This window comes from Monodelphis domestica, chromosome 7 (assembly GCF_027887165.1).
Source record: "Monodelphis domestica isolate mMonDom1 chromosome 7, mMonDom1.pri, whole genome shotgun sequence".
NCBI lineage: Eukaryota > Metazoa > Chordata > Mammalia > Didelphimorphia > Didelphidae > Monodelphis > Monodelphis domestica.
Genome location: NC_077233.1, coordinates 210701456 through 210718350, shown reverse-complemented (window position 1 = coordinate 210718350; position 16895 = coordinate 210701456). Strand labels below are relative to the sequence as shown.

General features: G+C 37.8%; 1 protein-coding gene across 2 annotated transcripts in view; it reads right to left on the bottom strand.

Moving 5' to 3' along the window:
* SMURF1 (SMAD specific E3 ubiquitin protein ligase 1) overlaps nucleotides 1-16895 on the bottom strand; it is a 113011-nt gene that overhangs the window by 19418 nt on the left and 76698 nt on the right. For both annotated transcript variants that reach the window (XM_007498439.2, XM_007498440.2), the window contains exons 6-11: nucleotides 16153-16228; nucleotides 15061-15299; nucleotides 14049-14133; nucleotides 11272-11418; nucleotides 9932-10130; nucleotides 6314-6417 (exon numbers count right to left, since the gene is read on the bottom strand). In XM_007498439.2, the coding sequence (XP_007498501.2) occupies nucleotides 6314-6417; nucleotides 9932-10130; nucleotides 11272-11418; nucleotides 14049-14133; nucleotides 15061-15299; nucleotides 16153-16228 (850 nt within the window). The remainder of the gene's footprint in view (nucleotides 1-6313; nucleotides 6418-9931; nucleotides 10131-11271; nucleotides 11419-14048; nucleotides 14134-15060; nucleotides 15300-16152; nucleotides 16229-16895) is intronic.

Sequence of the window (16895 nt, the reverse complement as noted above, 5' to 3'; positions counted from 1 at the left end):
TTTAAAGTACCTTTCCTAGCTCCTTCCTCATTCCAAGAGGTGAGGAGTTCACTCCTTTAAAAGGCTGCTGGCACCCAGGGGGCTGCTGAATCCCAGTAAGGAGACAATTCTATGTCCTGGGCTGCTTCTGTGCAGGATTGGAACTATAGGTCCCAGGTGTATCTGAGTCTACAACTTTAGAAATTGCCAGTTGCCACAGGACTTTGAGGTAGGTAAAAATAGTAAAATAGTAACAAAATAAAATGACAAAATAATTGAATAATAAAACAATGAAATTATAAAATATAAGATGGTACAAGTGTTGTTTTGACCTGTGAGTGAATTGGATTTAAGTGACACAGAGATATACAAAATCAGCCTTACTCTCCCTTTCAGAGCCATTGAAAACCAGTGGCAAGAAAAAAATCAATTATATTGGTGATAGTTTGGGATGCAGTGGATGACCTTGATGTCTCTGATGTTGTCAGCAAGCTCTAAGTGTTCCACAATCCCAGCTTCTACCATCTTCATGGAAAATTAGAACAAACAGAAGTCTTTACACACTTGGAATAGATTCTCCCCCCAACTCATCTTCCACCTAGTTTAGCCCATCTGCCAAAATGGTTTTACTGGGGTGTGGTCACTGAGCATGCTACAGCTTCTTGAAACCACAGGTAAGAGTTGAATGCCAGGTGGATACCAAAATTCAATCAGTAGCCCTAAAAGGGGCCTGGTAGCCCTCATACTGGAGGTACAGATTCTCTTTGAACACACCTTGTACAAATCAGTGGAATATAGGCCCCTTAAACGAAAGGGGCTACTTTGTCATTGTGTCCTAGGACCTAGTAATATCTTGATCAAAGGAAGTACTCAATAAATACTAATTGAATACTACTAGCAATAAGGAGTTATCAAAGAATTCCGAGCTGGAGAATTATAATCAATTCTCTGCACTACCAAGATTAATCTAGTAGATGTGTGAAATATGAATAAGGAGCAGAGAGAAAGCTTTGCTCAAAGACTGTTACAGGAGCACAGAGCTAGATATCAGGAAAGTACTTCTCTTGTCCCCAAATCACCCTCCATGTAACCTTATGATGGGGAAGTCAGATGGGCAACTTTCTACAATTACTGTTACTATTCTTCTAACAAAAACACACCTAAAGAAGATACACTTGACCAAAAGGACAGCCATGGATTGTAGAAGACAGATGTCACGGATTCAAAAATACGTTCTAAAAATTAACAATAAAACATTGGAAGGCATCTATAGCAATCTGAGCTTGTTAACTCATCTGTAAAACAAGAGAATTGGCTTTGAAATGATCTTTAAGGTACCTTCCAATTCTAAATCCAATGATCTTATGAAGTCACAACAGTGGGAATAGAAAAAGCAAAGGGAAGTGGAACTTTCTGCTAAAGACAATAAAAATATAGGTATGGTCCAAGGTCATCTATACTCAACATTAGAGATCAGAAAGTTGAGAATTACATTTGATATAAATAATTCTGAAAGGGATAAGCCTACTATCTTCACTAGAGAGCATTCTAATAGTATATTCTTAATGAGAAAGGAAAAAGATTTAAATAAAGAATTCTAAATTGCTCCCAAAGTTTGAGGATTTTGGGAAAGTAATTTTCCAAAAAGCCAAGGAATTGCAATTGTCTAGACAGGAAGTGATTAAGGTATAAGGAAGGATTTCAGCAGAGATACAGACAATGTAAAGCTAACTTTCAGTTATATTGTGAAGACTCTAAATAAGATGATAAGAGGAAAGGATGAACTCCAAGGTGAGGAAGGGTCTTAGCAGGAAAAACTTCAGGATCAAAGGTCATTTGGAGATGTCTACTCAATTTAGAGATTAGGAACAAGAGTTAATAAAGGTGACACATGCTTTAATACTTCAAAAGAACTGTGACTTTTATCAATATGGTTACTGTGAATAAGAAAGTTGGAGAAAACCTGCAACAAAGCCAAAGGAGTAAGATTTGTAAAAGCTGTCAATCAAGAAGCATACTGGACACAATACTCCCTCTACCACTGTTGAATGAAAGGCCTCATGGGCACCTAGGTGGCTCAGTGGATTGAGGGCCAAGCCTAGTGACAGAAGGAACCAGGTTCAAATTTGTTCTCAGATACTTCCTTGCTGTGTGACACTGTGGAAGTTACTTAACCCCAACTTCGTAGTCCTTATTAATGTTCTTTTGCCTTGAATTTGATACTTAGTATTAATTCTAAGACAGAAGGTAAAGGTTTTTGTTTATAAGGGGGGGAAAAAAGCCCTCAGTAGATGTTTTTCCCTGAATTATATTTAGGAAATGGGGGCAACTAGGTAGCTCAGAGGACTGAGACCCAGGCTTAAGAGATGGGAGGTCCTGGGTTCAAAGCTGGCCTCAGATACTTTCTAGCTGTGTGACCCTGGGTAACTCACTTAACCCCCACTGCCTAGCCCTTATTGCTCTTCTGCCTTAGAACCAATACACAATATTTATTCTAAGAGGGAAGGTAAGGGTTTTAAAAAATATATATCTAGAAAGTTCATCACCAGGTGGCCAACCCTGATCTACTTCACATTTAGATTGGTCCTTAGATAAGTCAATTTACTGGTACCATACTGAAAGTCTTTTGTGACAAGGAAATCACTTTTAAAAGACTGATATATATTAATTTAAGGTCGCCAAGGAATTCAGCTATGTAATTCCTAAATGAAAACTCAAGTCAGCCGTCAACCTTTTATGGAGTTTTAATTACAAACAGGAGGAAGAAAGGAATTAGAGATAGAGAGATAGAGGTAGAGAGAAAGGGGAGAGAAGGGAATAGGGCTTAAATACCCCTTCTGTTTAGGCTGGGCCAAAAGGCCCAAGCCCTTAGATAGCTGGGGCAAAGAAAAAAGATCAGTCCCTATTACTCACGTGACCAAAATGGAGAAACAGTCTCAGAGTCCCCACCTTCAGCTTCCTTCAGAGCAAGCTTCTCAGAGCACACTGCAACCACTCCGACAAACTCCTAAAACACCACCCCTCTGAGTCTTCAGATCCCTCTCTCTTTAAGGAAACCATCCAAGTTGCCTCCCCTCAGTTCTCACATCTACCAATCACTGTCCATCAATTTCCCTGTGCCAATGGAGGCTCTAGCTTAACCCAGGACCGCCCAGAGGTCTCTGGCTTTGCACATGTCTGTTGAAGGTCATATTTTCAAATAATTAAATCTTTGATCCTTTGCTACAGCCCTTCCTAAATCCTGTTAACCTGAGTAGGGTAGAGATTGGAATAATTAAATTTTGATCTATGCTGCAGCCCTTCCTCAATCCTGTTAGGACTGAGTAGGGTGGAGATTGATTCCAAGTATCTCCATTGTATCAATTCCAAAATCAATCATGACTCAAAGAAATTCCTGTTCTATGCTTAAGCATAGGTCAAAGTCCTTTCCATTGTTCAGCAAAAGGTTTCTGTCCTAAAGTAATCTTAAGAAGGGAGGAGGGGGAAACTCTCATGCCAATGGGGTTCACATTCCAATAGCCAAGACCCACTATCAATAGGAAATTTTTCAAGTATGAAATTTCCCAATGGTGAAATTTCTAACATTTATAAGTCTAAGAAATTTTGAGGTTTACACTTTTCAACTAGGTAATCCTTACAGTCTACAAGATATCAAGGTCACCTTGTATTTAGGATAATTTATCCCTTTTAAAAGGCAAAGTTATTGAAAATCCAGAAAGGGTACAAATCGTACACTTACAACTATCACAGAAATGATGCTCAGAAACTATTCTAAGAAAGTTTGAACAAGGAGGTTAAACAGCTTGAGAGATACAACTAAAGAAGAGTGGGGGAACTGGTTCCTCCTTTTTTTAAAACCAGCATTTATTAAGCCCCTTCTCTATCAAGGACTGTGCTAAGCTTTGCTAAATTAATGAGTATTTAAAGGAAGGCAGCTAGGTGGCACTATCATGTATACAAAGAGTACCAGGCCTGGAGTCAGAAAGACCCATCTTTCTGAGTTCAAATCCAGTCTCAGACACTTACTAGCTATGCAACCTAGGCAAATCACTTAACCCTGTTTGCTTCAGTTTCCCAATCTGCCAAATGCTCTGGAAAAGGGAAGGATAAACCATTTCAATATCTTTGCCAAGAAAACTCCAAAAGGGTTTTTGGGAAGAGTTGGGCACCACTGAAAACAACTGAACAACATTTAAATGGAAAAAATCATACTAAGAAAGAGGGGAAGCAAGTCAAAAGGTATTGGCCTTGTTACCAAAAAAGTTTGTAGTAAGGATCAGTGCAAGTAAAACTGTCAGAAAGAAAGCAATTTCTCTAGTACTATAAACCAACAGGTATAATAGAAGAGATTTAGAATACCAGTCAAGACTACTTTGGCCTACGTATTAAGAAAAGAAAAGCTGAGTTGGATTTAGGCTTGAGAACAATGAGAGAAAAATTAGAAATTCTAATGAATTTGAAGAAATAACAGCAATAAGTCTGTTATAAGGAATTAGAACTTATTTGGAATTTTGGATTTGTCTTGTTAAAAAAAATCTATGCAGTATAAACTATTTCAAAGAAAACCACAGACTTTGTAAAAACTCAAACCCATCAAAACATTATGAGATTATTCAGTTCAGGGTTTTTCTAAATAGAGACCTTATTTTACACTGCTAAAAGAAATTCATTTCAATGAAATTGAATACTGTAATTAAGGACAGTGTGTGTTCCCAAAGGAGAGAGAAGAAAATATCTATCTATCTATCTATCTATCTATCTATCTATCTATCTTTGTTGGGGGCAGGAACAGGAGAACAAAAGAGAATGGGCAAGGCTGTACCTGGAAAGGAGACTAGGGGAAGAAGCACCCCTCTCTGTTCTCCAGCATCAGGGGATAGAGGTAGTAGTTTTGAAGAAGGCATGGATGGAGAAGAGACTTACTCAACCTGACCTCCTTCCCCATTCCTAGTGGAATCCTATCCCTCCAGAAAGTGAAAGAGACCTCCCCCCACACAAGCTATCCCCTGCAGGGCAAGGGCAGAGACTAAGTGGAAGGAAACAAAAGGAACAGAAAAAAGTTTAAAGTTCAAGTAGACCACAAAAGAATCATGTGCATAGGTTTAAAGGTCTTTTTCCACCAAACTTTTAAAAAGGAAATGGCCAAGCACTGGTAACTCCTGATAGCCTCCTTTCGCTATGTGATAATAAGATGACTTCATTTTTTATACACCCCTCTTACAGAAGGAGTAACTGTGAAAGCAGGATAGCAGCCATTTGATGTCTCCATTGCTTTAGGAAGATTAAATTAGCATCATTGATTTGTTTGTATATTTTAAGGTGTGAATATATTAAAAAACAACAACAACATTTAAGTTTCTCTTTTAGAATCCATACTATGTTTCCAAAGCTGAAAGAAGCATAGAAAGAGCTGGGCAATGGGGTTAAGTAACTTACTCAGAGTCACCAAGTGAAGAAGTATCTGAGGCAAGATTTGAATCCAGATGGCAATTTGGAACTATGCCCAAAGGGCGCTAAAAGACTGCCTGCCCTTTGATCTAGCCATACCTTTGCTGGGTTTATACTCCAAAGAGAACATAACGAAAAAGAATTGTACAAAATTATTTATAGCTGCACTTTTGTAGTGACAAAAAATTGGAAAATGAGGGGATGCCCTCCGATTGCAGAATGGCTGAACAAATTGTGGTATATGTTGATGATAGAATACTATTGTGTTCAAAGAAATAATAAAGTGGAAGAATTCCATGTGACCTGGAACAACCTCCAGGAAGTGATACAGAGTGAAAGGAACAGAACCAGGAGAACATTGTACACAGAGATTGATACACTGTGGTACAATCTAATGTAATGGACTTCTCTATTAGTAGCAATGCAGTGATCCAGAACAATTTGGAGGGATTTATGAGAAAGAATGCTATCCACATTCAGAGGAAGAAATATAAGAACAGAAACACAGAAGAAAAACAACTGCTTGATCACATGGTTCAATGGGGATATGATTGGAGATGTAGATTCTAGTCACTCCAGTGCAAATATCAATAATATGAAAATAGGTCTTGATCAATGACACATTTAAACCCCGTGGAATTGCATGTTGGCTATGGGAGGGGGGTAGGTGGGAGGAGGGGAGGGAAAGACAAAATCTTCTAAATTAATTAATTAAATAAAAATTTCAAAAAAAAAAAATTATTTGAATCCAGGACCTTTCATCTCCAGGCTTGGCTTTCTATACATTGAGCCTCCTAGCCAACCCAATATATGTGTTTTAAGAAATATCTTATTACAGCCAGGCTAAAACCTAAGCTCCAGAAAGGATGGATGATTCAAATCTCACCGGGCCACTCCACCATAATCTAGGCCTTCTTCGCCACGGAATTTCACCATTAACCTCTTTTTCAAGTCTTTTGGTCTCATCTTCATTATCTGACGGTAAGATTCCTGCATAAAAAAAATAAGTTTTCAGAGAGGTGGCTCTTTCCTTTCTTCTCAAAAAAAACAGCAATATTGAAAATAGATTTTCTCTCTCCTTATGGATTAATAAGAAGCCTTTGAATTAGTTTCTTTTGATCGGAATTCAACTTGTCTACTCCTCTATTCTTTTCAGTGGCCTTACATGTTGATAAGTGTTAAATACAAAACAATCAGTCAATAAACATTTATTAAGTGCCTTAAGCAGCTAATGCTATAGTGAAGAAAAACCAGCATTTAATTGTAAATGCAATTTCTGATTACTTCAGAACACTCACTTTGATAATAGGAGACTCTCTAAATTGAAGATTAATCTCAATATAACTCAATAGACCTTAACCAAAATGAAGACTTCATTTATAGAACTAGGATTTAAATAAAATAATTATTAGCCAGTTCCTGTTCTTTTCAAAGGAAGAATGAAAAAAAATTTTGGCAACCAAAAAATTCAGCTGTTTCCTTTAAATAGGTTTTTTAAATCACATGAAATTCCACAGGATGAGACCCTATTAGAATTACCATCTAAAATTACCAGCTAAGTGCCACTGTAGCCCATAAAACAGGAACTGGTTTGAGAGACTTTCTTGTCCCCAACCCAACCAAATCAGCAGTAGAAACACTAGTCACAGGTTGAAATGAGTTTCAAATAAAACTTGTTTTGTAAGTACTGTGTGTTGGGGGAGGGGGTGGAGGAAGGAGAAAAAGAATACTGCTAACAGTGAGATATGATTATTAAAGTTAATAAATTAGCTATGAGATTTCATATCAACAGTAATGAAGAAAATTATTCTAAGAATTAAGAAAATCAGTATGATGTATATGAAGAACAATGGACTATATTTAGGAGACCCATTTTAGTCCCAGCTTTTTGGCAAGTGGTACTCTTAAAGTCTCAGTTTCCTCATATAAAAAACTGGGGGAGGATGGATAAAAATGGGAGGGGCATAGGGAGGAAAAGAGGAAGAGTTTGGAATAGATGCTCTGAAAGGTTTACCCGTAAGTCTATGATTACGAACTTTCCTCATTATAGGAAACCAAGAGACTTCTCAAGGAGGGGAAGGCCACAGCTCTCTCTTCAGTGCTGACTAATTTCTCAGCAGTTCACATACCATCTTTACAAGTGAGAAGCATTTAAATCTTCCTGTTTGCTGTTTTGCTTTTTGCCTCTGCTCATTTTACATTGCCTCAGAAATGACCGCTATTAAAAGGGAAAAGATTTGTTTGTACAAAAATATATGTAGCTATTCTTTATGTGGTGGCAACTAAAGGGATGTCCCTCAATTGGGGAATGCAGAGTGAAATAAGCAGAACCAGGAAAAGGTTATACACAGCAACACCAATATGTGTAATGATCAACTGATAGACTTGGTTACTTTCATCAATACAATGATCCAAGACAATGCTGAAGGACTTGTGACAAAGAATGCTATCCACCTCCAGAGAAAGAACTGTTAGAGTCAGAATGTAGATCAGAGCATATGACTTTTCACTTCAGTTATTTGAGTTTATATTTTGAGGTTTTGGTTCTATATGATTTATTAAAAAATGAATAATATGGAAATATGTTTTACAGGACAATATATGTATAATTTTAGGCCTATTTTGAATTGCTTGCCAGCTCTGGGGGTGTGTGTGGGGGGGTGGAGAAGTGAAGAAGGAAGACAATTTGAATCATATAACTTCAGAAAACGTATGTAGAGAAAAATAATAAAAGAAATACTGCTATTTTACTTCTTCCTGCTTTTATCCCCACAGTATTTGTTGATGTTCAAAGTTGAGCAGGATGCAGTGGTGTAACTTAGGGTTTTACCTTAGAGGAATGAGTTTTAAGACAGGGTCTTGGGGGCAGCTGGGTAGTTCAGTGGATTGAGAGTCAGGCCTAGAGATGGGAGGTCCTAGGTTCAAATCTGGCCTCAGACACTTCCCAGCTGTGTGACCCTGGGCAAGTCATTTGACCCCCATTGCCTAGCCCTTACCACTCTTCTGCCTTGGAGCCAATATACAGTATTGATTACAAGACAGAAGGTAAGGGCTGAAAAAAAAAAGACAAGGTCTTAAGGGATGACCCGGATAGGAGGTATATTTATTACATGTGGTAGAATTTATATTGATAAAGAAAGCCAAAGTCCTTGGCATCTTGTATAGGTACTTTCTGATCTGAAGAATAAATTTCAGAAGAAACTAATTATCTAGAAAAGAGAAATCAAGGATTGAGAAAGTTCTAATCATGAGAAGTACTACACATGCCTGCTGCCATATAAGGACTATACAGGTGTCAACTGCAGGCACATCAAGTGAAGTTAGTCACCAAATGGGTTTAATGTGCCTGTCTGATACCAGTTTTAATAAAAACCACAGACTATGTATGGCCCCTTCAGGTCTAGATTTAAACTTCACTTTGGGGGGGGGGGTGAGTGGGGGGGGCAAGAGTGATGGGGTGATGTGTGGTTGTGATTTTATTGGTTAAAGAGATCCCCACTACAAATGCTATTCCACCTCTTGCAGAAATGTTAGTTGAGAGAGCTGCCTGGGCACTGACATCTTAAGTGACTTATACTGGGTCATAGAGGTGGGACTGGAGACCAGCTTTTCCCGTTTCCAAGACTTGCTTTCTTAAGGAGAAATAGAATCCTAAAATATTCAGGCCTTACGTCTAGACCAAATTCCTCCTGCCTCATTTGGAAATGAAACTGATCTGGAAATTGAGGGGATGCCCATCAATTGGGGAATAGTTTAATAAATACTGACATAAGATTGTAATGAAAAAAAATACTGCAATGATAAATGATAAGAAAATGATAAGCAGGCTAATTTCAAAATGACATGGAAAGATCTACATGAAAATTTGAAAAGTGAAATGAATAGAACCAAGAGAACATTAAATATAGCTACACAATTAATGTTTGAAGAATATCTTCTGAATGTTAACTTCCAGAGAAAGAATTGATAAATAGAAACCTGGAAGACATAAGTTTATAAATACACATGTTTTCTGGTCAAACAATACCTTCTCTAGGGTGGGGAGAGAATGAGGGAGGGAGATATCTGTGAATTTTCTTTTTTTGTTTTTAAAGCCTTACCTTCTGTCTTGGAATCAATACTGTGTATTGGTTCCAAGACAGAATAGTGGTAAGGGCTAGGCAATGGGGGTTAAGTGACTTGCCCAGGGTCACACAGCTGGGAAGTGTCTGAGGCCAGATTTGAATCTAGGACCTCCCATCTGTAGGCTTGGCTCTCAATCCACTGAGCCACCCAGCTGCCCCCAGAGATATCTGGGAATTTTAAAGTAATCAACAAACAAATAAATCAGTAAAATTAATTAAAAAAAGATACCCAAATATGAAACACAAAATAAATGCAGATCCCAATGAACCAAAGAAATTACTTACAGAATGGTTCATTTAAATCAGTCTTAGTGGGCTACCTTATAGATTTACTTAGTAGTAAATATCAGTGTCTTATTCAGAGTTATAAAGTTCTATACCTCAAAAATTTCTTCTCTGGATACTTCTATGCGGCAATGCCCAGCTTGGGGCTGTTGAAGAGAAAGTTCATGTCTAAGGACTTTTAATTTTTGTACTAAATCTCTCTCATATCTCTGGGCAGGAAGTTCTTCATCTTCTAATGACCCTTCATTCGGCACTGACAAAGGCTGGCTGGGTTCCTTTAGTTGGCATTGGTGACTAAAAAAGGAAATAAAGTCAAATTTACTGCAAAAACAAAGGCCTAAGAAGTATGAATTGTTTGAAAGTCTCGTCATGATAATGCATATGTAGCATCATTATAAAATAATTCTTTACACAGACTGGGACATTTATTAATGAAACATCCTAGGAAATACAACTATATAACACGAATGGTGGATACGTTATTCTCAACTTATTACAGTGGTTGCCTCTGTCATCTTAATATTCACATTATAATGTAAGTTCTGTTATATTTAATATACAAGTATAAAGTCTATCAAGCAATTTTTTCCCATTAACCCTAATATTCTAATCTCATAAACAGTACTATGCTGCATCACTTTTGGGCAGCTTGCCAATTAAAAGCTGAAATATAACAAAAGGAGTTAATGTGGAATGATAAACCTCTAGGTGTATGTCCAGAAGCAAATAACATGGGTTGAATCCAATGATAACTAACCACATTACAGCACTGCAAAACCAAAGAGAATTTCAAGCCTAGACAATAATGCACTTACTTCTTGCAATTTTAAAATGAGTAAAACTCATGTATAAAGAACCAAAAAAATGTGTGGTAAGAATATTTGATTCATTTAAGTTTTGCCACAAATATCAGATGTCAGGGAGAATTGTGATGCTTTGTTGTGAGGGCATAGCTAATCTACAACAATAAAGGTGGGATCTGCAACTATTCTCCATTCAAAGTTATCCTGTGATGAGGGCAGTAAGCCCTGAGAGGTAATATTATCTACTATGGGTAGCACTTACAGTGAGTGCTGAGTATGCACTGATGAAAAATCTCATTGTACTACTCCAACAAGAAGAACACATTATGGGCTATGACATTTCATTTGAGTGTTGCTTATGTAAGCTTATTAATGGAGCTGCTTAATGATAGTCTCAATGAATTTCATTTAGGTCATGTGTAAAAAAAAGAAAGGTGGCAATGGCATATGGCTGTAATGCTGTTCATGGGTTATTTTGGGTTTAAAAGCATGTAAATACTCCAGAAACACTTGCAAGATTTTACTACATTCACTGCTCACTAAAAAACACAAAATAGCAGTTAAGAGTAGGGAAAAAGTTTACTCAGAGTCTAAAACTGAATTGTAAATCCAAAGTAAAAAAAAAAACTTACTTCATAATATGATGTAATCTTGGATCTGTGAACTGGGTTGTCCTGTTATTGTGATCTACAAAATATATTCTCCCAGAAACTGTACTTCTAACTTCCCAACCTGGTGGTAGGGGTCCAAGTTCATCACAATTCACACTGTTAAGGTCTCTAGCAATATAAAAAAAGAAAAAAGGAAAAAAGACCGTCTTCGAAGGATGAAGTGAATGAACTGCTTATGGAAATCAAAGCATCGCAATTCTACTACATGGTATGGTCATTTGCTCATGTTTAAACACCCGAGTTATGATGAGAACAGTAACTTCATTCCAGCAGAGCCACAATGTAGCAGGAAAATATGACAAAATTAACAGTAAACATACAGAGCTTGCAAGTATTTGATGCAAAAGGAATCTATTCCACCTGGGAGTTCTGATGCTTACACAAGGAGCAAAACGACATGGAACTTAAAACATCCCAGAATTCATAAAGTTCAATATTCCCGTAAGTTACTCCACATGCCAGACTTCCCGAAATGACAAGCATAATTATGTTAGCCATGCATGTTACCTCACGGGATGGGATGAGGGTGAAGAATTTAGAGAAGCATAGGAAGCCAGACACGCAAAGTGAAGTAAACAGAGGCAGGTAAACAATGCACACAATGCCTATGGTCATGTAAATGGAAATACAAGAAACTAGAAACCAAATGCTATATAAATGTAGCAATCAAAGTGGTTCCCAAAGAGGAAAGAAAATGTCCTTCCTTTCCTTTTGTGCACAGATGAAGTCTACAGGTGTGAAAAACCTCACACTATCAAATTCAGCTAAGGTGGCCATAAGTTTTGTTTTTAACTCTTAACTTTCTGTTTTAGAATCAATAGTGTGTACTGGTTCTAAGGCAGAAGAGCAGTAAGGGCTAGGTAACGTGAGTTAAGTGACCTGCCCAGGGTCACACAGCTGGGAAGGAACAGAGGCCAGATTTGAGCCCAGGACCTCCTAATTCTGGCCATGGTTCTCTATCCACTGAACCACCCAGCTTCCCTCATGTCCATTAGTTTTGCTGAGCTGCCTTCCCCCTTCTGCCCCTTTTAAAATTCTTATTAGATGGTATGGCTTTCTGGGGAGGAGAAGAAGGGCAGAATACATCTGGAAACAAAGGTAATTGTAAAAACAGAAGCTACTGATACAAATTCTAAAAATTAAAGCGCAACATAACTTACCTTACAATGATAAATAGCTAGCTCAGTTAGTGTTAATCTTATAAGCAAATATTTGTAAATCTAATCATTTGGTTCATGATTTAGACAGAAGAGTGGTAGAGTATAAAAAAGCAAAAGCTTAGATGGAGACTCTGGATTTGACAGCTGCCTGTGTGACTGGGCAAAATGAATCAACCCCCCTAGGTCTTAAGTTTCCTCTCTCTTAAAGCCTCTTAAATGACTCCTCCAGCTCTAAATCTATAAACCTGTGATCCTATAATAAAACTAAGAAATCTCTATTTTCTTATAGTGAGCACTGAAGAGGTGAGGCAGGGCATCACATTGGTTTTCTGTTATTTCAATTCTAATGATGGAACTTGAGGTGAAAATGTACACTAGGCTCATCCTACCAACCTAAGCCCAGATAAACAAATTTTGGATAAAAACAAAGGGAGAATTTAAAAACAACTTTTTCTTAAACTTCTGTCTTAAGAGACAGAAGAGTGGCAAGGGTTAGGCAACTGGGGTTAAGTGACTTGCCCAGGGTCATACAACTAGGAAGTATGAGGTCATATCTGAATTCAAGATCTTCCTCAGATTTGAATTCAAGTCCTTTCATCTTAAGGTCTAGCCTCTATTCACTGTGCTAAAACAACTTTTAAAAACAAATAATAATTAAACAATAATTATTATCATTACTTAATAATAAACAAGTAACATCAAATAGTAATGCTGTCCTCAGACTGGAAAAAAAGCCAAGAGATGTACTTCAGAGAACAACAAGAGGTATCCACTTGACCTGACTTAAGTGGTATTGATTAGCAAAAGGGAACTTTTTCTGAAACCTTCTGTCTTAGAATCAATTGTGTGTTGGTTTCAAGGCAGAAAGGCAGGAAGGTATAGGTGATGGCAGTTAAGTGAGTATGCCAGGGTCACATAGTTAAGAAGTGTTGGTGATCATTTGAACCCAGGACCTCCCATCTCTGCACTTGGCTCTCAGTCCACTGAGTCATCTAGATGCCCCAAGAAGGGAATTTTATAGAAAAACTAACTCTACCCAAGTAGCTGCCATATACCTGAAGAAAGAGGGATGAAGAAAGGAAGATTTTGGCAAATACAAATTTCTTTAGAACAGAGTGTACAACCTCTGGGAAGAGAATAAGACAGAAAAGAAAGAAAGTGAGATTTTCTTCAAAGACAAGTTATTTTGGTTTTAAATAAGCTGTGTATCTTGAAGTTGTATTTGAGTTTCAAGTAAAACTGACTTTATAGAGTGCATCTGATTTAGTCTGGGGCAAGGAGGGAGGTCTCCTTTTAAGATATCTGATATGCTGATCAGTTTTTAAAGAATTCACTTAGGTTTCAGCAGCTGTCAGTTATACTATGCTGAAAGGTTGGAAGAGAGCAGCAGGACTGTGTCTATGTGAAAGTCACAAAGGAAATGTAAGCCTGCTGTAATAAGAGGAGTCATTCTGCTGCTGCTTCTTCAAAGTTTAGAGTTTCAAACCTAATGGGTTGCATCAGCTCTGCTTGGGGATTCAGGCAATCAATCATTCAGTAGGAAAACAGCTTTGATCATGTGGTGCTAAGGAGACATACCTTGGTATTCTAGGGTCATGCCATGTGCTCACGCCAGTCTGTGTGTGCAAAAAGTAAACCTGTCCTTGGACTGTTGTTCTTTGTTCTGCACAAAGGGATTGAAAAAAACAAAAGAGCAGATACAATTACTTAAAATGTGAATCTAGGAAGAATTTCAAGCAATCCCACCAGTGTCCAAACATCTTTATCATAAATACCGCTTCTTATTAACACATCCCACAGGAGATTATAATCTGGAAACAACTGTGGCTAGCTTCTGACCAACCAGCATATACAACCATTACTTATATACCGTTGCTTATTCAACTTGCTCAGGTATGGTGCACTTCCAATCACTATATTCCTGAAATTAACAGTTTTATTAGTCTTTACTTAATTCTTTCTTTTGACCCTTAGCTTCTGCCTTCGAATCAATACATGGTATTGATTTGAAGGTAGAAGAGCAGTAAGGGCTAGGCAATGGGTGAGTGACTTGTCTCCAGGGTCATACAGCTAAGAAGTATCTGAGGCTATTTTTGAACCCAGAACCTACCACCTCAAGGCCTGGTTCTTAATCCATTGAGCCACCCAGCTGCCCCTTCCTTTCCGAAATCTAAATCACAAATTTTCTTCATTCAGCGAGTTTTGCTGTATAGTTTTTAAGGAATAGTCACCTCTTCATTTTCACCATGATACTTTCTAAACTGGAATTATGGAGCATAACAAATCTCTTATTAGCCCAGAGATCACTTTGGGTCTACTCACTCTTTCTTTTCCTAGCATTCCCACAATTTAACCTTGAGGGCAGAAATGAGTGCTGGCAAGCCAAAGGAAGATTCACTGTCACCTTCTTAGTGGCTTCTCTTCAAGTTTATGCAGAAAGCACCTGCAATATCTGAAGCCTGTTTTTATTCCTTTCCCCCAACAAAACTACTACAAATGCAAGTATATAGTCATGGACAAAAGGATGAAATATTTTTTTTTTTCCCTAAGCAACTTGAAACACTCTGGCTAACGTTACAGGTAAATTTACCATAGCCTTCAGGTAGGTCAGGGGATTGGTGGCCATGTGGTCGGTTCTGAGGGGTCTGGATATGACCTCGGACCTCTGGGTTTCGAAGTCTCTGTGCCTGAAGTCTTTGATCCTGGCTTGGAGATTCCACAAATCTGCAATTTCCTCCACCAGCAGCACCAGTACTGTCTGTGTATGGGGCTGGTTCCTCCATAAAGCAGCTAAGTGGCCTTCCAGGACCTGAGTCTTCATATACCGTTCTGAGAAGAAAAAGTTGCAATGTAAGAGGCCAAAAATGTTCAGGTTAACAAATTTGGAACTTTAAAAATTTAAACTAATTTCATCACATACACTGAACCTATTTTCTTTATTTTGTCATTTATTGGGTCCCACTCATTTTGATCTACAACATTCACTGTGCATCAGTTAACAGAAAAGATAGTATATTTCAAGAATTCAAGGGGACAGCTGGGTGGCTCAGTGGATTGAGAGCCAGGCCTAGAGAAGGGAGGTCCTGAGTTCAAATCTGGCCTCAGACACTGCTTAGCTGTGTGTCCTTGGGCAAGTCATTTAACCCCCACTGTCTAGCCCTTACTACTCTTCTATCTTGGAAGCAATATACAGTATCAATTCCAATACAGAAGCTAGGGGCTAAATAAATAAACAAATAAAAGAATTCAAGGTTAAAGGAATTTGTATTAGAACTGTCATCTAGGTCACCAAAAGCTTCTTTCTAGAGACAGCTGCAACAGAAAATCATTTTTGCCCACATGACTGAGTGCAGTACAAGAAATGGAAATCTACTTTTCCTCAGTTAAAATCCAAATAACCATTAGTTTTTTCCATGTAATTTATTGTATAAAATACAGTTCTAATTTTAAACAATTTTTCAGTTTAATCTTTACTTTTCTAGTTAATTGTATAGATAAGTTTATATTTTATAGACTATTTTCTCTTATGAGCAAGAATTTGATGACATAATTATTCTGCTGCATTTTAATACTTCCAAAGCATTCGGCAGAGTGCAGTGGTGTATAAAGAACCCATCTGTCATACATGTGGGGAGTCAGAAGAAGCAGGAAGCCCAGAAGTCATCTCTTCAGTTATACATACCCTTCATTTTCTAAGAGTCCTCTGCAGTCCACAACAGAGCCTCCAGTGCCTATTCTGTCTCGGGTCTGTAAACTGACTAAAAAAGCGAAGGAAATCATGCATTAAAACCCATAGGTATCTCTTACCATGGTAATGTGAACCACAGTGGATTCCAACTTTAAGAAGTGTGAGGCAGCGAGACAAATGCATTGGTATAACCCCAAGTAGGAAGGAATTTCTACTAACAGAAGACACTTCCACTGTAACAGAGTATCCCTTGAGACACTTGCTAGTTCAGGTAAGAAAGAGGTGCTGTATTTTTCAAGCTAGATCCTCAAGTTCTGAGGTTTTAAAAGATGATGTTTACTTATTAAAGAGGTACACAGATGGAAACAGTTCAAAATGTAGGAAACTATTAGTTTGGATATTCACCACCACTAGATGTCACCAAAAAGGGAATTGATAAAACTTTTGAGTTTTTAAAAAAAATCTACAGAACCTCTTTTTGAACACCAAAAAAAGAAACCAAGAAGAAAGCAGGATTATGTATATCCCAAGCATGTGGATACTTTTAAACTTAAAAATGGATAATTTATTCATTCTAATCAAATCAAAATCTACCAAAGTTTCTCTCCAGGGCAGAGCTACAATGTCTGTCTACAAAATTTTTAGGTTACTTGTGGTAAGGGTCATTGATTTCCATTCCAAGGAATGACCCTGAATAATAAGGTATAGGCACTATTATAGCTACTCCAGAGCCCTGA